The sequence below is a fragment of the Suncus etruscus genome, chromosome 6 (assembly GCF_024139225.1).
Source record: "Suncus etruscus isolate mSunEtr1 chromosome 6, mSunEtr1.pri.cur, whole genome shotgun sequence".
Lineage (NCBI taxonomy): Eukaryota > Metazoa > Chordata > Mammalia > Eulipotyphla > Soricidae > Suncus > Suncus etruscus.
Window position 1 is genome coordinate 35,235,891 of NC_064853.1, and position 23,976 is coordinate 35,259,866.

The 23,976-nt window shown below is 43.5% G+C and overlaps 2 protein-coding genes across 2 annotated transcripts in view; both read right to left on the bottom strand.

Moving 5' to 3' along the window:
- The window catches only part of PPIH (peptidylprolyl isomerase H), a 33,446-nt gene extending 16,147 nt beyond the window's left edge, over window positions 1–17,299 (bottom strand). Inside the window, exons 1-9 of the mRNA XM_049775076.1 lie at window positions 17,203–17,299; window positions 16,801–16,865; window positions 16,483–16,506; window positions 16,179–16,223; window positions 15,754–15,796; window positions 9,651–9,743; window positions 2,976–3,063; window positions 2,371–2,411; window positions 939–1,036 (exon numbers count right to left, since the gene is read on the bottom strand). Of these exons, the coding sequence (XP_049631033.1) occupies window positions 968–1,036; window positions 2,371–2,411; window positions 2,976–3,063; window positions 9,651–9,743; window positions 15,754–15,796; window positions 16,179–16,223; window positions 16,483–16,506; window positions 16,801–16,865; window positions 17,203–17,268 (534 nt within the window). The 5' untranslated portion in view covers window positions 17,269–17,299 and the 3' untranslated portion in view covers window positions 939–967. The remainder of the gene's footprint in view (window positions 1–938; window positions 1,037–2,370; window positions 2,412–2,975; window positions 3,064–9,650; window positions 9,744–15,753; window positions 15,797–16,178; window positions 16,224–16,482; window positions 16,507–16,800; window positions 16,866–17,202) is intronic.
- Window positions 17,300–18,948: 1,649 nt separating this feature from the next.
- The window catches only part of CCDC30 (coiled-coil domain containing 30), a 63,779-nt gene continuing 58,751 nt past the window's right edge, over window positions 18,949–23,976 (bottom strand). Inside the window, exons 13-14 of the mRNA XM_049774725.1 lie at window positions 19,648–19,712; window positions 18,949–19,310 (exon numbers count right to left, since the gene is read on the bottom strand). Of these exons, the coding sequence (XP_049630682.1) occupies window positions 19,154–19,310; window positions 19,648–19,712 (222 nt within the window). The 3' untranslated portion in view covers window positions 18,949–19,153. The remainder of the gene's footprint in view (window positions 19,311–19,647; window positions 19,713–23,976) is intronic.

Sequence of the window (23,976 nt, forward strand, 5' to 3'; positions counted from 1 at the left end):
TGATACATCAAGAATGTCAGGGGCCGGAGAGATAGCATGGAGGTAAGGCATTTGCCTTTCATGCAGAAGGATGGTGGTTTGAACCCCAGCATCCCATATGGTCCCCTGTGCCTGCCAGGGGCGATTTCTGAGCTTAGAGACAGGAGTAACCTGAGCGCTGCCGGGTGTAACCTTAAAAACAAACAAACAAACAAACAAAAAGAATGTCAACCACTGATGAATCTAGATCAGGGGTGGTGAACAGGATTTTTACCCTCACTCAAAATGGCAAAATGCAATATGTGTTTAATATATTATTGTTAAAATTATATGCTTTTGTGTGAGTGTTTGTCTGTTTTGGCAGGTCAGTGCGTGGTGTGGCTCTCTGACTCTCACAGTTTAAAATTTTGGCTCTTTATTTCGAACTTGTTCACCACCCCTGATCTAAATGGGAAAAAATATTTTTGGAGGGGTGAGGTGGGTAACATCTGGCTGTACTCTAGGACTATTTCTGGATCTGCACTCAGGAGTGACCTCTGGCGGTACAGGCAGGCTGCAAGATGAGTGCAATTACTTCCTGTAAGAACTTTGGTCCTAGGAAAAAGGTTTTATTTGGAGGGGTTGAAAGGAAGAATAGAGGGAAAGGGAGAAGGAAAAGGGAGAAAAAAGGGAAAGAAGAGGTACTCTTTTTGTTTTTTGGGCCACACCGATGATGCTCAGGATTTATTCCTAACTATGCATTCAGAAACTGCTCCTGGCTTGGGGGACCATATGGGATGCCAGGATTTGAACGGGAGTCTGTCTTGTGTTGGCCGCATGCAAGGCAAATGCCTTACTGCTGTGCTATCACTCCAGCCCTCTCTTTTCATTCTTACAGTGATCTTGGGAGGCAGATGTTGAATAGAGGGGGAAATGGGCGCAGAGGAGAGAAGTGGCCTTTTCCATGGTCACACACTTACCTATGTCGCTCATGTCTCATGCTCTGGGACTACATCTCCCCACACTGTGAGATTACCACAGGCAGCTTGGGCTTATTATTAGGGCCCGTGGGAACATTCTAGGAGAAAAGCATAGTAGAGATTCATATACTGTAAGATTCACAAAGCACTTACTAATGCCTGCTGAGTAATTGCCATGTTGAAGATTGATCCTCAGAGGCTGATCCCACAGTCCATGTCTGAGCAGACAGACAAGCCAGACATAAAATGCAGATCAAAGAGAAAAAGTTCACCAACACTGCTATGTACAACAATGTAGTAAATTACAAATGAAACTGTGAATTTCAGGGCAGAGAAAGTAACTAAAACTGTTTAAGGATTTCAAGAAGGATTCACCAGTTTCCCTTAGGGCTGGAATTGAAAGGAGGAATAGGGCCCACCAGATGTGCAATCCAGGTAAAGGAAATAGCAGAAGCAAAAGGTTTTGGGGCAGGAAAAGAGTAGGGCACACTTATTTATTTATTTATTTATTTATTTATTGGTTTTAGGCCACACCCCGTGGTGCTCAGGGGTTATTCCTGGCTCTGCACTCAGGAATTGTTCCTGGCAGGCTCAGGGGACTATATAGGATGCTGGAAATTGAACTCGGGTCGGTCGCATGCAAAGGAATTGCCCGACACCTTGTACTATTGGACTTTTAGAGAAAAAAATAAATTATGAACAGAACATGAAGGAGGCAGGGAAGGGGCAAAAGTTGGCAGGGGCAAGAGCCAGGAGGATCCTGATCAAGCTAAGAAGGATGCTACCTGGGAAAGGTAAGGGAAAGGGGGGGGGCGGGGCGTGTCAACATTTCATCAAATGGACAGGGAAGCAGAAATTCACTTCAAGAACTTGAAGCTCCTGCTGCCAAGGCATCATCCCCAATCCCTGTGAGCTCCGGACAGGAAGGAGCTGATGCTCTAATGTTTGTTAAGAAAAATCTATCGGGGCTGGAGAGATAGCATGGAGGTAAGGCGTTTGCCTTTCATGCAAGAGGTCATCGGTTCGAATCCCAGCGTCCCATATGGTCCCCCGTGCCTGCCAGGAGCAATTTCTGAGCATGGAGCCAGGAGTAACCCTGAGCACTGCCGGGTGTGACCCAAAAACCACAAAAAAAAAAAAAAAAAAAAAAAAGAAAAATCTATCAAATATGTTCATTCTCGCAGAGGCGAGGGCCGATCCTCCGTGATTGAGATCCTGGGCTCGGAGCAGAAAGGGCCACCTAGGGCCAAACCTTGTGTGTCAGAGAGTCTAGTCTAGGGATCAAGAAAAAGGCGAGATGTGGAGACATAGGATCTCTTTTCTTTTTTCAGAGATCTCTAAGTAACTTGACGCTCTCACTTGTAGTCTAGCTCTGACATCAGAAAGTAGTAAAGACCAGAAAGGCAAGAAAAGAAATCAAAACAGGACTCACCTCGATCTTTCGCATCACTAGAAGTCCATCAATGATTTTTCCTGTAGGAAGAGTATGAACTAGACTTTAGAATTTCATTTGCATCATCATCCAGGTTTGCCTGTCCATTCTTTTTTTTTTTTTTTTTCTTTTTGGTTTTTGGGCCACACCTGGCGGTGCTCAGGGGTTACTCCTGGCTGTCTGCTCAGAAATAGCTCCTGGAAGGCACGGGGGACCATATGGGCCACTGGGATTCGAACCAACCACCTTTGGTCCTGGATCGGCTGCTTGCAAGGCAAACGCCGCTGTGCTATCTCTCCGGGCCCTGCCTGTCCATTCTTAGCCATTCATTCATTCCATTCTCATCCAGAAATGTAAGATTTAGGGAGATGAAATGACACAAATGAAATGAAAGGTCACAAGTAGTAACCCTTGGTCTGAGTGACTGCAAAGGACTTGTTTCTTTCCTTCCCTCTTTCCTTCCTATTGTTCGCCAACCACATATCTCCACCTCCTCCCACCACTTCCACTTGAACAATTCACACTACCTGAGCATTCCTGGTGGGGCAGTAAAAGATAATCTCCTCTGGAAATCCCACTTTATGGGAGAGGGAAGTAGAACTCACCAAACACTACATGCTTCCCATCCAGCCAATCACACTTCGAGCAGGTAATGAAGAACTGGCAGCCGTTTGTACTGGGCCCACTGTTTGCCTGAAATCAAATGTGTTTGTGGTGAGTTTTTCCAGCCCTTCTAGTCCAAGTTTCCAGGAAACGAGAGCCCTGATTTATGCACAATTTCTTTCAGCAAATCTTACTGAGCATTCACTATAAACCAGGGGCCAAGCTCAGATCCTAGAATACAGAGATTGACATCACACACCATCCTAAACTGTACTCACGGAGCTCAATACTATTATAAATGCAACTAGACATGGTTTGGTTTGGGCCATACCTGGTAGTCAGGGGATCATGAGGTACCTAGGTCTTCAACATACAAAGTAAGTGTTCTATTCCTCTCACTCACTTTTACTTTTGTTTTGTTTTTGTACCACACCCGTTGACACTCAGGGGTTACTCCTGGCTATGCACTCAGAAATCGCTCCTGGCTTGGGGGACCACATGGAATGCCAGGGATCGTACCCAGGTCCTTCTTGGGTCAGTCACATGCAAGGCAAACGCCCTTCCATTGTGCTATCGCTTTGGCCCCAACCACTTTTATTTTTGAAATTTTTGTGGTGTCTGGATTGAACACAAGGCATCACACATGCGAGCAAGTGCTCTACTACTGAGCTACATCCCAGTATACATTCTTTTTGGGGTGGGGGTAGGGGCACATCCTGTGGTGATATGAAAGGGAAGCATGCCTTAGCTCTACAGTGTTTATTTTCAGAAATGGTACAAATGTTTATAGGACCTGATCTACTGTATTGGGCCCAACACTGTTATAACTGGATTATAGTTGCAAATTAGCTACCAAGTAAGAAAAAGTCTGACTGTGCATTTCATAAATCATTTTGTCTGAATGGCTTTGAACTGTATCAACAATATGGCAGTTAAAAAATAAAAACTAGGGGGGGTGAAAAAAAATAAATAAAAACTAGGGGCCGGAGTGGTGACTTAGCGGTAGGGCATTTGCCTTCCATGCAGCTGACCTAGAATGAATCACGGTTTGATCTCCCTACGTTCCATATGGTCCCCCAAGCCAGGAGCAATTTCTGAGCACATAGCCAGGAGTAACCCTGAGCGTCAATGATGTGGCCCCCAAACCAAAAATAAATAAATAAATAAATAAATAAATAAAAATAAAATAAAGTGAAGAAGTCACTATGCTAGTCTCATAAAAGACAAAGAACCAACCACATTTAACCAATGTTTGCTTTTTACATCATCATTCCAAACTCCTTTTGGAAGATGTGGGGGTCACATCCACTGGTACTTAAGACTCACTCCTGCCTTTATGCTCAGGGATCACTACTGATGGGCTCAGAGGACCATATGAGATGTTGGGGATAGCATCTGGATTGGCCATATATAAGGAAAGTGCCCTACCAGTTAGACTATCACTTCAGCCCCACCAAAACTCTTAATTATTCAGTTTGACTGGAAAAATGTATGTCTTATTAAGAAGCTGAACTTCTCTAGCCAGATCACTTCTTTATTCTCCCTGGAGACTAATTTTACATAATCAGATTCAATAATTAAGATATTGGTTCAAGGTGCCAGAGCAATAGCACATTGGTAGGGTGTTTGCCTTGCAAGCAGCTGACCCAGGATGGACCTAGTTTTGATCCTCGGTGTCCCATATGGTCCCCTGAGCCAGAAGCGATTTCCGAGTGCATAGCCAGGAGTAACCCCTGAGAGTCACCCCCCCCACCAAAAAAAAAAAAAAAAGATATTGGTTAGAGTTGCAACTTTGTAAAAAGACGTCTTCACTTTCTTTTTTATTTTTTGGGCCACACCCTGCAGTGCTCAGGAGTTACTCCTGGCTCTGCACTCAGAAATCACTCCTGGCAGGCTCAGGGGACCACATGGGATGATGAGGATTGAACCCGGGTCACCCATGTACAAACCTACCACTGTGCTATCACTCCAGCCCCCTGGCATTTTTTTTTTAAACTTTATTTTATTGATTGATTGGCTTTGGGACCACACCCAGCAGTGCTCAGGTGTCACTCCTGTCTCTGCATCCAGAAATCACCCCTGGAAGTCTGGGGGGACCATATGGGAGGCCAGGAATTGAATTGGGTCCCTCCCAGAACAGCCCCATGCAACGCCCTATGGCTATGCTATCTCTCCGCGCTCAAGTCCCAGACATCTTACCTTTTATATATTTTTATGTTTTTGTTTTTTCGGGGCCACACCCGGTGGCGATCAGGGGTTACTCCTACCTATGCACTCAGAAATCTCCCCTGGCTTGGGGACCATATTGGATGCCGGGGGATCTAACTGTGGTCCATCCTAGGTTAGCTTGTGCAAGGCAATCGCCCTACCACCTGCACCACCACTCCAGCCCCATTTAACTTTTTTTTAATATTCATTTTTGGTTTTTGGTCCATACCCGGTGATGCTTAGGGGTTACTCCTAGCTAAGTGCTCAGAAGTCACTCCTGACATGGGGACTACATGGGACACCGGGGATCAAACCCAGGTCCGTCTTGGGTCAGCAGAGTGCAAGGCAAATGCCTTACCATTGTGCTATGGCTCTGGCCCCCTATATGAAGTTTAAGTCTGCATACTATGATACCTCAAACTACCTTTCATATAGTAAATTCACACCTTTGTTTATCAGCAAATCCAAGTTAGATTTTAGTATTGCCTTAACAGTATTTAACAGTGTGACTATTTTGTTACTTCTTTTTCTTGTCTGGGGGGGAAATGTAGATAATAGAAAACTCAAAGTACTAGTATTACTAAAAGTACAGGTGTCATAAAATTAATGTTATGGAAAAACTGATAACAACAGGTCACTAGTATTCATCAGCTTCTTAGTAGATTTAAATAGGTTGATTCAGTGTTCAATTGTGAAAGAATTGAAATGTATATGAAATTTGTTAAAATGTTAAAAAAAACTGCATGGGGTAAGCTCTAATCAGATATATGTGATACTTCAGAAATTCTCCACATAAGATGAGACTGTTTTACACCATGCACTAAAGTCAAATCAAAATGAATTAAAAGATCCTGAAAACACACCTGAATCCATAAAGTACACAGAGGAAAATGTAGGTAGAACTTTCCATGCCACTGAAGCTAAAGGTATCTTTTTTGTTTGCTTTTGGGTTCACACCCAGCAGCGCTCAGGGGTTACTCCTGGCTCTGCGCTCAGAAATCGCTCCTAGCAGAGTTGGAGGACCATATGGGATGCCAGAGAATCAAACTGGGGTTGGCCTGTGTTGGCCACATCCAAGGCAAACGCCCCACCGCTGTGCTATCGCTCCAGCCCCTAAAGGTATCTTTAATAAAATACCACTGACAAAGCAAATAGAAGCAAAGAACAACAAATGAAATGACATTGAAGTAAGAAGCTTCTGCACCTCAAAGGAAACAATGATCAGGATACAAAGAGAGCCTACAAAATAGGAGAAATTATTTGTCCACCAATAACAAGGGGTTAATAGAAAAGATATATGACACTGGTAGAAAATTACAAGACATTAACCCCATCAAACAATGGGCAAAAGAGATAGACAAAAACTTTTCAAAGAAGAAATAGAAATGAACAAAAAACACATGAAAAATTATAAAACTAATCATTAGCATTGCAGATCAAAACAACAATGAGATATCATCTCAGACTTCATCAAAAAGAACAAGAACAACCAGAGCTGACTTGGATGTAGGGAGAAAGGGACTCTTGTTCACTGTTGGTGGGGATATAGACTAATCTAGCCTTTCTGGAAAACACTATGGACATTCTTTTTTTGGGGGGCGGGGGGGGGGGGAATCACACCTGACAGCGCTCAGGTGTTACTTCTGGCTTTACACTCAGAAATCGTTCCTGGCACGCTCGGGGGACCATACGGGACATAAGGATTCGAACCACCATTCTGCATGCAAACGCCTTACCTCCATGCTATCTCCCCGGCCCCAACATATCACAAAAGGAACACAAAATCAGAAAATGGACATTCTTTTTTTTTTTTTTTTTTTTTTTGGTTTTTGGTTTTTGGGTCACACCTGGCAGCGCTCAGGGGTTACTCCTGGCTCTATGCTCAGGGGACCATATGGGATGCCGGGATTTGAACCACCGTCCTTCTGCATGAAAGGCAAACGCCTTACCTCCCATGCTATCTCTCCGGCCCCAAAATGGACATTCTTAAAAAAACTATAAATTGGGCTTCCATATGACCTAGGAATACCATTCATGAGACCATTCCATACAGACCTAAAAACACAGTGTAGAAAAGGCAGCTGCTCTCCTATGTTCATTGTAGCATTATTCTCAATAGCCAGAATCTCCAAATAATACAAGTGTCTGAGAACAGATGAGTGGCTAAAGAAACTATGGTACATGTTCACAATGGAAAACTACTTAGCTATAAGGATAAAAATGAAGTCATGAAATTTGCTTATATGTGGATGGATATAGTATTATGCTAAGCAAAATTAGTCAGAGAAAATGGGATAAACTACAATGATGACACCCATATATGGGATAGTATGTTAAAAAAAAAGTATGTTGGGGCCGGAGAGATAGCACAGCGGTGTTTGCCTTGCAAGCAGCCGATCCAGGACTCAAGATGGTTGGTTCGAATCCCGGCGTCCCATATGGTCCCCCGTGCCTGCCAGGAGCAATTTCTGAGCAGATAGCCAGGAGTAACTTCTGAGCACCGCCGGGTGTGGGCCCCCCCTCCCAGAAAAAAGTATGTTAAAAAAAGACAATAGAGATGAGGGTCAGAAGGACTGGCTCTTGATAGGAAGCTTGCTACAAAGAACAGGAGAGTGCAGTTAGGACAGACAAGAGACCACTATCACAATAATAGTTGTAAATGACAACTCTTTTACAAGAATTGTATAAGAATTGGGTGCTGAAAAAAGATAAAGTGATGTATATGATACCCCATCAGTAACAACATTGCAGCAAACCAGTGTCTAAAGGAAAAAAAGGGGGAGAGGGAAAGAGAGAGAGAGAGAGAGGGAGAGAGAGGAAGAGAGAGAAGAAGAGAGAGAAAGAAAAAGAGAGAGAGAAATGTTTACTATAGAGGCAGGTGAGGGAGAAGAGCAATGTGGGAGAGGGAAACTGGGGACATTGGTGGGGGGCATGTAAAGGACAGGTGCTGAACATTGACATGACAGAAACTCAATTATGAACAACTCTGTAACTGTATTTAATTTTAAAAAATTGTTTTTTTGGGCCACACCCAGTGGCATTCAGAGGTAACTTCTGGCTCTGTGCTCAGAAATCACTCCTGGCTTGGGGGTCCATATGGGATGCTGGCGAGCAAACCTAGGTGTGTCCTGGGTTGGCCGCATGCAAGGCAAATGCCCTACTGTTGTGCTATCTCTTCGGCCCCTAAAAATCAATTTTTTTTGGGGGGGGCCACACCCGGCAGTGCTCAGGGGTTACTCCTGGCTGTCTGCTCAGAAATAGCTCCTGGCAGGCACAGGGGACCATATGGGACACTGGGATTCGAACCAACCACCTTTGGTCCTGGATCAGCTGCTTGCAAGGCAAACGCCGCTGTGCTATCTCTCCGGGGTCAATTTATATTTTTGTTTATTTTCGGCTACACCTGGTGACACTCAGAGGTTACTCCTGGCCATGCGCTCAGAAATCGTTCCTGGTTTTGGGGACCATATGGGATGTCAGGGGATCGAACTGCGGTCTGTCCTAGGCTGGCATGTGCAAGGCAGATGCCTTACAGCTTGTACCACCACTCCGGCTAAAAATTAAAAAAAGTTTTTTGGATCACACATGGCTGCGCTCAGGGGTTACTCCTGACTTTATGCTCAGTAATCACTCCTGGCAGGCTCGGGGGACCATATGAGATGCTTGAATTTGAACCACCGTTGTCTGCATGAAAGGCAAATGCCCTACTTCCATGCTATCTCTCCAGCCCCTAAAATTAATTTTTAAAAAAAGGAAAGTGAGAGGGAAGCTGAGGGAGAGTAAGAAAGAAGAGAAGGGGAATTAACATGATGGACAGAGAGGCATTTAGATAGATGAGGTCTTTATATACAATGGACAGAGCAAGGCAGATGGCTTAGAGGGCTGGAGCACACAGACTGTGTGCATTACAGGAGCATCAAGTTCAAACCCTGGCACAAGATCCCCTATATAACAGCCCGAGTACCATGCAGGGAGAAGCCTCTAAACTCTGCTGAGTTTACCTCCAGAAAATAGAAAACAAAACGGTGGGCAAGAAGGACTGTAAAAGGCATGATAATCATACACTATCCTTCCTATTCCCAAAGCCTCAACCAAGGCACCTTCAGCCCACTGTGTGTGAAGGGGGGTAATAACCAAAAGAGAGTCAAGAGGATAGGGAGTAGGAGTAGGAGGTGATGAGGGGATCTTGGGGCTTGACACTGGCCACATCTGAGCATTCAGACTGAATTCCCAGCCCATATCCTGGCTTAAACCATGATAAGAAGCTCTCCCCCCACCCCATTCATTTTTGGTCTCCTCATCTGCCAGAGTCAGCCAGCACAAGGAATCAAGCTAGACTGAGGAAGGAGGCAGGCATGGTAGAGGCAAGCACTTGATTGAAGCCACACACTTGATTCTATTCCCAGGAGTTATAACTGGGCCTCCATAGCTACCAATCTAATTCAAAACCTTGGCTGGTTCTCACTTACCATAGAAAGCAGGCCTGGGGCGGAGTGTCTAAGTTTAAAATTTTCATCTGCAAATGGTCCACGGTAAATACTGGCAACTCCAGTCCCATCACCCTGGGCAGGAAAAAGAAAAGTGTTAGCAACTCTTAACACTCAGAAAGTGTTGTATAGAAAGCTCAGTTCCTCTGAAATAGATTTTCTCTCTGGTAGGTCACTTTGGGAACCAGATTTGTTTGACCCTACACTGCGATCACAGCACTGCAGTCTACAGTGTAACTAAGGCAGATCATAATATGGGTAATATATATCACAGTTGGTCCTATAGATCACACCCAGCAACGCTCAGGGGTCACTCCTGGCTCTATGCTCAGAAACCACTCCTGGCAGGCACAGGGGACCATATGGGATGCCGGGATTCGAACCACCAACCTTCTACATGTAAGGCAAACACACTACCTCCATGCTATCTCTCCAGCCCCCACACCTGTTATTCTTGCCATCCACAAAGGCCCCAGTGCCCTCAGGCAGACAAAAGGAATCAGTGAACCCATTACTGCCCACTTTCCCAATCTAGAAGGTGGGTGGGTACTTGGATATAACCCTCCTAGCCACATCAGGCTGAGGAAGGTAGTCTTGTTCTTTTAGGGTCAACTAGAACTGTCAACCAGAGTTCATTATCTGGGAATCATATGAGGTGGGACAGCCGCTCTCTGAGGTGGAACCCATATCACATACATGAAAATATAGGGGAAGATCTTGACACAGTAATTTGAAACAGAAAGAACTTTAGTGTGTGGAGACACTAGTCATGAGGAGAGAAGAACTGTCTGGGCTCTACATGGCTTTCCAGCTCCTACTTCAATTTTTTTTCCTTTTAAGGTCCAAAATACATTGTCTTTTACTTTTTCCTGTTAAAATTTTCTCTATTTAAATTTAAGCTTCATGATTTATAAAACTAAAATCAGGGCCCGGAGAAATAGCACAGCGGCGTTTGCCTTGCAAGCAGCCGATCCAGGACCTAAGGTGGTTGGTTGGAATCCCGGTGTCCCATATGGTCCCCCGTGCTTGCCAGGAGCTATTTCTGAGCAGACAGCCGGGAGTAACCCCTGAGGACTGCCAGGTGTGGCCCCAAAAAACAAAACAAAACAAAATAAACAAACAAACAAACTAAAATCAGTGTTTTAGGAAAGCCATGCTCTCTCTCACTACCCCTCAGCTAGACTGTGAGCATCCCTGTACCCCCATCTTTAGGTTCCCTCTCACCCCCTCTCCCCATCAAACACCTTGTGACCTCCCAATTTTTGCTTAAACAAGCTTTATTTGCAGTTATCTGTTTGCACTTTAATAATCCTGTGGACTCAGCATTAACATCTTCCCTTCTTTTTTTCAGGTAAGCAAACTTAAATCAGGTAATAAACCAATTCGACCGAAGTCATTGGTAGTATTCTAAATAGACTTGCTGGGGTGTAAAGGCAATATTGAGGGAAGCCAATCACACACTGAGCACTGAGCGTTGCTGGGTGTAATCCAAAAACAAAAAACAAAAAAACAAAAAAAATAAAGAATAACAGGTGTGATCATTGTACTATTATTGTTCTCTGCTTTGCCTGAGTTTTAATCTATAGGACCAGCCTCTTCCAAGCAATTAGTGGGGGAAAAAAAAAAAGAAAACTGGGTGCATGGTAGGAAGGAAAACTGCACAGAAATCAGGGACCCTTAACTGAGACATGCAAAGAACACTAATGTAAGTCAGGAAGAAAACAACTGTCAAGGGCTGCAGGAACAGGGCAGTGGCTAAGAGTACCAGCCTTGTAACCCTGCAAGTGTATGGCATGAGTTCAAATCCCCAGCATGCCACACGTGCCAAGTATGACAGGGGCAGCAGTACTGTCTGTAATCCTGATGGCACCAAAAAGGAAAAACAGCTGTCACATCCAAGTCTTATCTGACTAAAAATGATACCAAACCAAATACTTTGCACTATACTCCACAAAGCCTGGATTTGTTTCAGATCCACCACTATGCGCTGGGACTTCATACCTGAATACCTGATCTAGGAAGCAATCATCTTCTCCTTTTAACACTGTCAAGAACATCCAATTAGAAAGTGCTCAGGAAAAGCACTTTGCAATCCATACAGCACTACTTGTGAACTGCTGTATCTTTAATTCCACATACATAACAGGAGGAAGAAGAAACAAGTTCATTTCCAATTTCTCAATTAATCCAGGGAAGACCAATTACATCATTCTCTATAATCACACTATTGTTCTTTAGAAACCAACATAGGGAAAACGACAAAATCTCAGCACACAAAAATAACTTTAATAGTTGACTGAACAAATAAATTGTCATTTCATAATGGAATACTAGGTAGCTACTAGGAAATGTGTTTTAGAAGTCCTAAGGACAAGAGGAAATGTAGAATTTTGTTGGTTTATTTTGGGCCACACTCAGCAACACTCAAGGGTTACTCCTGGCAGTGCTCGGAGATCCATGTGAGATGCAGTGACCAAAACTGTTGTTGGTCACATTCAAGACAAATACTGTACCTGCTGTGCTAGCCATCAGGCCATTGTAGAAATTTTTTAAAACGATTAAAGACAATAACTTAAACCTACTGAAATTTATTATTTTCCCCCCTCTTTACATTTTCCTTTGGCAAACAAACAAAAAACAAAACAAATATAAAGTTATTATGTACACGAAGAGAAAGAGAGAAAGATAGTACAGGGATTAAGGTATTTGTTTTTCATGCAGTAGACCTTGGCTCATCCAAGGCACCACATGGTACTCTGAGCACCATTAGATATGGTCCAAAACCCCCTATAAGAAAAGATTACAACAAACAAATATTCCTAGTCCACCTTTTTAAAGGTCTCAACCCCTTCTGTACCTGTTTCACGTTTTTTTCTGTAATGGTGGCTTTGAGCAACTACATTGTTTTTGTTTTGGTTTTTTTGGGTCACACCCGACAGTGCTCAGGGGCTACTCCTGGCTCTATGCTCAGAAATTGCCTCTGGCAGGCTCGGGGGACCATATGGGATGCCTGCATCCTCTGCATGCATGGCAAATGCCCTACCGCTGTTTTATCTCTCCGGCCCCTAAGCAACTACTTTCGACACTCTGCCTCAACTAATTACTAACTCCAGGGCATTAGCAGGTTCCTGGCAAAGACTAGAAAAAAGTTGAGTCTGTCCCTGAGAAGATAACATAGTGGTGCACAGAAGAAAGGAAAGTAGTCAAAGAATAGTCTTTCAGTCCTTCATATTAGCTAACAAAAAAGTCTTAGGGTGATCACATCAAAGCCCTACTGTAGTAGTTGTGGTCAGGGATTGCAAACTTAAATGTGAGAGGGGTCATAAATAGGGAAAGCAGGTGATGGGGACTATGATGAAGTGGCAAAGACATTTCTATCTAAAAGAAGTGACATGATTCCAACCAATTATCTCTGCATGGGAAGCATACACTCAGTATACTCGTAAGTTTCATTCTGTAAAGAAAAATTAAAGCCTCCAGAAATATTTTGGTGAAATTCCAGTTTTATATCACATGGATCAAACAAAATAATTGATTTTTTTATGTTGTCATTGTTCTGGGTCACACCCAACAGTACTGAGACCTTTCTGAGGGCCCTGTGTTTAGGGATCACTCCTGGTGGGGCTCAGGGGACTATATATGGTGCTAGGGATTGAATTTGAGTTGGTTATCAGCAAACAAAGTACTTTATCCACTATACTATTGCTCTGGCCCCACAAAAATTTTTGTAAGCTTGATTATGCATAAAATCTATTATTTTTAAACATTATTTAGGACAGGAAAGACATGTGTTAAACAACTTGTGAGCACTTAACTAAACACACAGAAAGAATATCATCTAGGTAAAAAAAAATAGCAATGTGAGTAACCAAATTAATAAGAAAGACTATGCACAGGACCAAGTGGATAGGAACAAAAAGTTAAGTTTAAAGGGAAAAAAATGTGATTATGACCATAGAAATAGTACATTGGGTAAGGTGCTTGCTTTGCACAAAGCTAACCTGACTTCAACTATCCCATATGGTGTCCAGAGCATGCCAGGAGTGGGCGTGATCCCTGAGCACAGAACCAGGAGTAAGTCCTGAGTACTACCAGGTGTAGCTCCAAAATCACCTGCCCCTTTCCCCCCCAAAAGGTGATTTAATTCAACAACCTTGAGTTGGGAAGGAGGAGATTTGAAAGGGGGAATATAGCATGAGAATAGCATAAGAGGGGCCGGGAAGGTGGCGCTAGAGGTAAGGTATCTCTGCTTTGCAAGTGCTAGCATAGGACGAACTGCGGTTCGATCCCCAGCGTCCCATATGGTCCCTCCAAGCCTGGAGCGATTTTTGAGCGCATAGCCAGGAGTAACCCCTGAGCGTCAAATGGATGTGGCCCAAAAAACAAAAAAAAAAAAAAGAGAGAGAGAGAGAGAAAGAGAGAGAGAATAGCATAAGAATAACTTAATAGCTAATAGGGTCAAACAGCATAAGAAAAACCTTAACAGTGAAGGAATACTCTAGGAGCTTTCCCAGGGAACAGAGAAAACATCTCTCCAGAACTATCCTCTACTCTTTTGTGCTGATTCCTTGTCCACTAATTAACTTTCAGTCAATATATTATCAGGGGAAATGATGTATAAGCAATTAGCTCACTAGTAAGGGACTTACTTACATTCTAGAAAAAGTCAAGTTGCATCAGCTTCACCTAATTTGGGGTTGCCATCCATAGGAATGATTGGAAAAACTTCAATCTCTGACCAATAGGGTAGAAATTTGGACCACAATATCTGTGACTCAATCAAAATGATATCTGTGGGAATCCAGGGACATTCTTCCAGCTCATCAGTAAAAATTCCTTGTCTTCTAAGTGTAAGGTTGAGAGTTCTATCCCTGGTGCTAACATCTGCTAAGCACAGGCCCTATGACTTTGCTGCTTAGGACTGCTTGCACTGCAACAGAGTATGCAATTTCTGAGCACAGTCAGATATGCACTGTATCTAAAGCATACAACCTCCCACAGAGTACCTCAACTAAAGATGGGTGAGCACCTTGCCAGAAACTGAATCCACAGCAAGCACAATAGCCAGAATGTATGGGAGCATCATAACTAAAGTACAACCCCAAGAAGCACCCGAGGGAAGAGTATAAACATAATCAAACCTTTGTGTGATCCCCTATCATCACAACAAAGATAAAGGGGAGGAAAATCAGTGCGTTTGTGTGTGTGTGTGTGTGTGTGTGTGTGTGTGTGTTTATGAGAGGTGAGGTTCTAGGAACTGAATCTAGGTCAGCCGTGTGCAAGGCAAATGTCCTACACTCTGTATTATCTCTCTGATCCACAGAAATCATTCATTTTAGGGCCTACCTACAATGAGTAGCACATTTGCCTTCTATGCAGGCAACTTGGATTTGATCCTCAGCACACTCTATGATCCCCCAAGGCTGCCAGGATTGATCGCTGAGCACAGAGCTAGGAGTAAGCTCTGTGTACCTTTGGGTGTACTTCCCTTAATTAGGTTTTTTTTTGGGGGGAAGGGGGCCATACCTGGTGATGCTCAGGGGTTACTCCTGGTTATGCACTCAGAAATCACTCCTGGCTTGGGGGACCATATGGGATGCTGGGAATCGAGTTGAGGTCCATCCTAGGCTAGCGCTGGCAAGGCAGATGCCTTACCTCTTACGCCACTGCTCTGCCCCTCCTTAATTAGTTTTTTAAAACAATGGTCATATCTATAACATTTTGTAAAAATGAGAGGGGGCCCCACACACACACCTGGTGGTGCTCAGGATTTACTCCTGGCTATGCACTCATAAATCACTCCTAGTGGTATATGGGGGATCACTGAGGATAACAGGGATTGAATCCAGGGTGGCCCTGTGCAAGGCAAGTGGCCTGTCCATCACACTACTTCCCCTATACTCACTCATGCATTCTAAAAACTGGTGATGCTTGTCATTTAGTGGTAGTAGCCAACAACTCAAATTGACATTCCATTTCCATTTCCCCTTTATCAACGTTGACAATTGGTTAAAAGTCCCTATCATATAAATAGAAGTATCAATGATAACCTATAGCACCTTGATAAAAAAGGAACAATACTTACATTAACAAAATCTCCTCCCTGAATCATGAAATCCTTTATGACCCTAAAACAGAACAAAGGTTCATGGGAGAATTTGTTAGTTCTTATGGTTCAATAACGACTTCAAAACATGGCACTTTGACATTTAATACATCTTTAAACCAAATGTAAAGATTTGGTTCACAAAAAAAAAAAAAAGAGTTCACAAAAACATTCCTTTTCGGGGCTGGAGAGATAGCATGGAGGTAAGGCATTTAACTTCCAAGCAGAAGATTGGTGGTTCAAATCCCGGCATCCCATATGGTCCCCCAAACCTGCCAGGAGTGATTTTTGAGCATAGAGCCAGGAGTAGCCCCTGAGTGCTGCCGGGTGTGACCCAAAAACCAAAGATCTAACAATGCACTGTATAGGTTAATACCCTAAAGATGGCTTACCCAAGTACATACCTGTGGAAGGTGCTCCCTTTGTATCCAATAGGAACCCCATCTTTTCTGCAACCAAAGAAAAGACTTGGAATGATGACGGGTAATTGCTGCCCTTTCCAGTTTAACCATAAGGAGACAACAGGGCAGAACAACAGAAAGAGAGATCAGGCAGGCAAGTAAAGGGAAATTAGCCCTTTAAGTATTATTCTTCATTACTGCTATCAGCAACCATTCACTGGTTTCCCTGAAATCCTCTCTAGAACCCCAGAACCCCCATTCCTGACCTGGGGAAAAAACAGGGACGTTAACCAGAGGTGAGACTAACCTGAATTCTCCAGTGCAGAACTGCCTGCAAGAGAAGGAAGAACGATTCAGTCGCCATGGCATCACTTCAGGGGGCACCTCTAACCTCAGGAGGCAAAGGGAACCCCAAAGCCAAGCAGCCAGGCACAGAGATGAACAACATGAACCAAAAAAACAGAAACAGTCAAAAGTGTGTTGTGGGGTGGTGGTGAGGGTAGTGTTCAGACTTCACGACCAGAAGAGAAGACCTGGTTTGCAGTGCTAGGTCGAGGGGGGCTACGCAAGATTCCACGAACCGGGACCAATTTAGGTCCCTAGTTGGGGCTATTCTATTCCTTACCGAAAATTTTCTGCCGTCTTAGGCACAACGTCTGCAAAGAGCTCGATCTTCATGCGGCCAACCTCCTGCAAAGGATGCGAGGCTGTCAGAAGGCCCGGCCTACGCCAGGAGGGTCTGGGGGAGCAGGAGCAAGGAGGGCCGATCTCTCCTTCCCGCCCGACTCTTCCCATGCCCAGAGTCGTGCCCTCTCCCCGACTTTTGGTCTCCCCTTTTCCTTTTCCTGGTCTGGGGTGTGCAGGCCTCTTGCACCTCCCTCCCTTCCCCATCACACAGGACGCTTCTGGTCCCACTTCACTCTCGGCCTTCCCGAACCCCTGACCCTGGGCGGGTCAGATCTGCTTGCTTTGGTTCCGTGCAGTTTCTTTTTTCGGGGCGAGGCTGGGTGGCTGCCTCCGGTTTCACCTGGCCGCCTATGCTGACATCGAAGAACACCACGGGGTTGACAGGGCTTGAATTTGCCACCGCCATGGCTCCGACCCGGAAGCAAAAAGCTGGCCATGGTTCCGACCCGGAAGTAAAAAAAGTCGGCGGCGCCAAGTTCCGGTGACCCCACAACCGTGCGTGCGTTAGCGTGTCTCCTGCACAGGCGCAGAAGGAGGCCAGGTAGGCCCCGCCCCCAGAGAGCCCGCTCCTGTCGGTTCTCCCGCGTCCTAATTGGTGGCCTGGGAGAAGGAGTCTCCAGGGGTTCCTGAAGCTGGGTCTTAGAAAGACTGCTGCTAGCTGTTAATCTGTTGACTCTCCCGGTATGGGAGCGCAGAGGAAAGGAGTCTTTGCAGAGAAGGAAGCCCCCCCTTTTTTTTTGCTTAAGGTCGACTGGCATCTCACATGCCTAGATTAAGTGCAGTACAAATAATTCTCAGATGAATTAAGGTGTTTTTGCACCTTGCAGCTAAAGCTTCTCTACTTCTCTACTTCTGGGCCCACTAGTCTGAGTAAAACAAAGGCTGGGAATGCCTGTTCCTGTTTGCAACAGCCAGGCATTGTAACTTTATTAATTAATTAATTAATTAATTAGGTTTGGAGCCACATCCAGTAATGTTCAGGGGTTATTCCTGGCTCTGCAGTCAGGAATCACTCCTGGGTGGTGTTCAGGGGACCATATGGAATGTCGGGAATCGAACCTAGTTAGGCTGCATGCTAGGCAAGTGCCTTACCCGCTGTAGTATCTCTCCAGCCCACCTTGTTTAGTTTTAGGCAGGAATCAGGAGTCTTGAATTTTAGTTTGAACTTTGCCAAACTTCATTTAGACAAACCATTTATTTTCTACAAAGCAGCTATAGTTTCTAAATTAAGTCTTACTTATAAATAAGGCTTCCCTTATATGCAGTAAAAATCAAATTCCTTTTATGAAAAAGCTTACAAGACATTCTCTTGCAAATTCCTAGTCACTGTACTCTGTGATATATACTAGTCACTATACACTAATCTATTCCTTGAGGTCACAGATCCATAGTTTCTTAGGGTTTTGATACTAGCTTTAATTTGATACCCTTCTAGATCTTTTGTTGGGGTATGTGGCCTTATTCCTGACTCTGTGCTCAGGGATCACTTCTGGACAGACTGAGATACGATATGTGTTAAGGAAAGCACCTCACCAGCTGTACTATTTATTGCTCCAGGTCCCTCTTCTAGATCTTTTCAATTATTTTCTTTTGGTTTTGGGTTTACGCCTAGTGGTATTCAAGGACTACTTTAGGTTCTGTGCTAGGGCCAAGGATGACAGACTTTTGAGCTATCTCTAGGTCCTTCTAAGATGGGTGTGTAGAGAGCTTCAGAGGTTCAGGTCTTAGTTCAGTTGTCATTCAGGTAGGAATACACTCTAACCTAAATTAGCCCACCCTCCTTTCTTCAGATAGATCATGGTCTATTTTCTTCATGTCTTTCACTCCTCAAAATTATATACTGTCTTCTCACTTAACCACCCCTATGGAGTGCTGGGGATCAAACTCAGGTTGGCCAGTTATAAGGCAAGTAACTTACCTATTGTAAAATTGCTCTGGTCCTTTGTTTATACTTTTCAAAAGTAAGGAACTATTCATGAGATAGAAAAGAAAATTGGCTAGGTCAAGGTTGTGCTCTTCTGAAGGCCCCGAATTAAAGCACTACATTGATTCATACCAAGCATTTGAGGACATCAAACAAACTTGATAAATCCACCTTAACAACCAATTTAATGACTATAAAAACAGTTTGGGGAACTACTGGTCTAGTGGTAACCTGTGGAAACTCTTCATATTGTGTTTCACCTTCTTTCCTAGACTTTAAGTTAGCTGCTCAGATAGTCCGATTTAGATAGTAGTGATTTTTTTTTTATAGTTCTGACTTTTTGTCTTGTTCTTGGCTGATTTTTGTCTCATTTGGAGAAGTCAAGTAAAGTAAAGCCAGCTTCAGAATTCTGGGAATCAGAATGGCTTATACAGGATTTGGGGTTTGCCTTTTCTTCTTCTGGCTTATGATCTTCAGCCTCTTGGAGACTCTTAGCTGGATCTATCAAGTATCTTCCTGTAAAACTAAGAAAGGACACATGTGAAGATAATTCATAGCAAGTTGAGATTATGGTGATAAGACATCAATAGGGTTTTAGTTCTTTTACAGTTGTCAAATACAAATAAAACCACATAAAATTGAACTTGAAGTTATGTTTATCAGTTATGTTTTACTTTAAACCAATATCTCTTTTGTGTGTATGTGTGCATGATAGCAGAGAGAATGGGAGAGAGCATTGGAGGAAGATTCAAATATTAAATATTGAGAAAATTATTTCCAATTGTTAAGTGATCCTTACTAGCAACTCAAGACTAGTGGGCATCATGGCAGTCAAATATAGAGAAGATTGTCTTTACCTACCTGGAATTTGAAAGGGGAAATATTTTATTCAAATGTTTAAATTCAGGTATGTGACTAGTTGCTTCCTAAAAGCAAAAAAAATGAATATTAAAAATTATAATTTTAATTATCTGGCAACATAAGCCTAGAACTTAGACTTTTTATATTTCTAGGTTAAAATGTGATCCCCTTCCCTTGTACTTGTTAGAATATGTAAGGGTACTTTTAAAAAGATAAGAGAAAGGGCTGGAGTGATAACACTGTGGTAGGGCATTTGCCTTGCATGTGGCTAACCCAAGATAGATGTGGATTTGATCCCTGGCATCCCATATGGTCCGAGTCAGGAGCAATGAGTGCAGAGCCAGGGTGTAACCCTTGAGTGTCACCGGGTGTGGCCCAAAACACCAAAAAAGAAAAAAAGAGATGACAAATAGTGGAAGGTGTGTGGGGTGATGGGACTTCTTGTGTACTATTGATGGGAATGTAATCTAGTGTCATCACAGTGGAAATAAGATGGATGTGCCTCAAATTGCAACGTGCAATACTGCAATTGCACTTCTGTGGACATATCCAAAGAACATGAAAAAAGAGATATCTGCACCCCATGATTATATTATTTACAATAGCCAAGATACAGAAACAGGATTAGAGTGATAGTACTGTGGGTAGGGCATTTGCCTTACACATGTCCAATCTGGGTTTGATCCCTGACACCATATATTGTCCCTGAGCCTGCCAGGAATAATCCCTGAGTAGAGAGTCAGAAGTAAGTACAACGAGGTATGGCCCCCAAACAAAAACCAAATAGAATAAAGATATAGAAGTGTCTGTTGACATATGAATGAATTATAGAAACACTATTCAGGGGGCTAGAGTTATAGTGCAATAGGTTGGGGAGGGTGCTTGCCTTACATCTGATGAACCCAGATTTAATCACCAGCACCCCATATGTTCCCCAAGCACCTCCAGGACTGATTCCTGAGTGCAAAACCAGGAATAATCCTTGAGCATTTCTGGGTGTGGCCCCCAAACAAAAACAAAACAAAACAAAAAAAGAAACACTATTCAAAAATAAAACAATGCGGGCCCGGAGAGATAGCACAGTGGTGTTTGCCTTGCAAGCAGCCGATCCAAAGGTGGTTGGTTCGAATCCCGGTGTCCCATATGGTCCCCTGTGCCTGCCAGGAGCTATTTCTGAGCAGACAACCAGGAGTCACCCCTGAGCAACGCCGGGTGTGGCCCAAAAACCAAAATAAAAATAAAATAAAAATAAATAAAATAAATAAAACAATGCCACTTGTGACAACATAGACAGATCTTAAGGAAATTATGCTGAATGAAATAAAAAAAAAAAAACCAATCTCAGATATATATGGGATCTAAAACTACCAAACTCAAGGCTGGGGAGATAGCTCAAAGAGATAAATTGGTGAGAAATTAGCACTTGTTATGTACTTACTACTATGTGTACTATGTGTGTTTGGTATTATATTGTGTGTGTGTGTGTGTGTGTGTGTGTGTGTGTGTATGTGTGTGTGTATTTGGTTTTTGGGCCACACCTGGTGATGCTCAGGGGTTACTCCTGGCTATGCACTCACAAATTGCTCCTGGCTTGGGGGACCATATGGGACTCTGGGGGATTGAACTACAGTCTTAGGTTAGCATGTGCAAGGCAAATACCCTACTGCTTGTGCCACCTCTCCAGCCCCTTGTCTATATTTTTAAATTCATAATTAATACTCAACATAATGTTAATTTCTAATCAACGTAGTCACTGAAATATTGCAAAGCTGGATGCAACCCAGGACATGTTTGATCTCAGAGATCCCATAACTGATCTATTTGCAATATGCAATACTCAATTACAAAGGATCAAAAGATCTGGGAAAGTTGGGCAGTATTTCTGTGACCTGAGAGCTATGGTTTAAACTACCTGATTTTTATCTTCATTCTATACAAAATGAGGAACTGAATTGGAGGATCCTTAAAATTATAAACTAAAAATTATTTTGAAGTTGTTTATTCCAACAGATTTCAAGATGTTAAAAACTGGTAGATATTTTGTCACATATGGCATAGAGAATGTAATGTATTACATATGATCATAAATATATGATTTGAGAGTAAAACTGAGTTTCAAACATAGAAGTTCTAACATACTCTAAACCAGTGCTTCTCAAATAGTGGGGTGCGCCCCTGGGGGGGGCATGAGCCTCCGTAAAGGGGGCCACATTTGACCTTGGCAAACACTGTCATAACAAGATAAAGCCCATGTTTATGTCTCTGTATGTCTTTGGAGCTGAGAGTTGCTGTGTCCTGCTTCAAACCCTGCTTCGAAAAGCTATGCATTGCAAAATATGCTCATTGTAGCCATTAATCCAGACATCACCTCTGATTAAAAAATCAGCACCAAAAAAGAATCAGCACAAATTATTTTATATATTTTTGTTTTGCAAGTTAAAGTTTTCTTTTGCTTGTTTGTTTTTTAGGCCACACCCGATAGTGTTCAGGGGTTACTCCTGGCTATCTGCTCAGAAATAGCTCCTGGGGGCCCGGAGAGATAGCGCAACGGTGTTTGCCTTGCAAGCAGCCGATCCAGGACCAAAGGTGGTTGGTTGGAATCCCGGTGTCCCATATGGTCCCCCGTGCCTGCCAGGAGCTATTTCTGAGCAGACAGCCAGGAGTAACCCCTGAGCAATGCTGGGTGTGACCCAAAAACCAAAAACCAAAAAAAAAAAAAAAAAAGAAAGAAAGAAATAGCTCCTGGAAGGCACGGGGGACCATATGGGACGCCAGGATTTGAACCAACCACCTTAGGTCCTGGGTCAGCTGCTTGCAAGGCAAACGCTGATGTGTTATCTCTCTGACCCTAAAGTTTTCTTTTTAATAAAAATACTATCTACTGGGCCCGGAGAGATAGCACAGCGGCGTTTGCCTTGCAAGCAGCCAATCCAGGACCAAAGGTGGTTGGTTCGAATCCCGGTGTCCCATATGGTCCCCCGTGCCTGCCAGGAGCTATTTCTGAGCAGACAGCCAGGAGTAACCCCTGAGCACCGCCGGGTGTGGCCCAAAAACCAAAAAAAAAAAAAAAAAAAAAAAAAAAAAAAAAAAAAAAACCCAAAAAAAAACTATCTACAGTCATGCGGGGGGGGGGGGGCGCAAAAAATGTTTTCTCCTTCCTAGAGTGGCATGACAGAAAATAATTGAGAAGCACTGCTCTAAACTAATACTTTTAATACTGTAGCATTTATTCCTGTTTCTGTTCTTCTCCACTAGACAGAAGAGTTCTGAAAATAGTACATCTTTATATTCTTAAGATAGTTTCAAGAATTGATAAATGTTTGCTGAATGAATGATTAAATAAGAGTGAGTGACAAATAACTGTGAACCAGCTACAATTTAAGCAAAGATATAAACCATTAGAAATTATGTTAAGGGCCCAGAGAGATAGCACAGCGGCGTTTGCCTTGCAAACAGCTGATCCAGGACCAATGGTGGTTGGTTCGAATCCCTGTGTCCCATATGGTCCCACGTGCTTGCCAGGAGCTATTTCTGAGCAGACAGCCAGGAGTCACCCCTGAGCACCGCCAGGTGTGGCCCCCCCAAAAATTATGTTAAATAATCTGGTGAACCGCCTTTTTCTTGTCTTTTTTTAAATACTTTTTGTTGTTGTTGTTGTTGTTTTGGGTCACACCCGGCAGCGCTTAGGGGTCACTTCTGGCTCTACGCTCAGAAATCGCTCCTGGCAGGCTTAGGGGACCATATGGGATGCTGGGATTTGAACCACTGTCCTTCTGCATGCAAGGCAAATGCCCTACCTCCATGTTTTCTCTCCGGCCCCCTTTTTAAAATACTTTATTTAAGCACTGTGTTTACAAAATTGTTTATGATTGAGTTTCAGTCATACATTGTAACTACCCTTCACCATTGCATGTTTCCACCGCCAATGTCCCCAGTTTCTCTCCCTCCTCTCCCCGCCTGCCTCTTGGCAGACATTTTACTTGTCTTTCTTTCTTTCTTTTTTTGGGGGGCAGACCCGGAGGTGCTCAGGGGTTACTACTGGCTCTGCACTCAGAAATCACTCCTGACAGGGTTGGGGACCATATGGGATGCTAGGAACTGAACCTGGTCGGCTGCTTAAAAATCAAACATCCTGTCGCTGTGCTATTGCTCCAGCCCCTCCCTTTTTAAGAGAGTTGGAAACTTAATTCTTTTTTTTTTTTCTTTTTGGGTCATATCTGGCAGCGCTCAGGGGTCACTCCTGGCTCTATGCTCAGAAATTGCTCCTGGCAGGCACTGAGGACCAATGGAATGCTGGGATTCGAACTACCGACCTTCTGCATGCAAGAT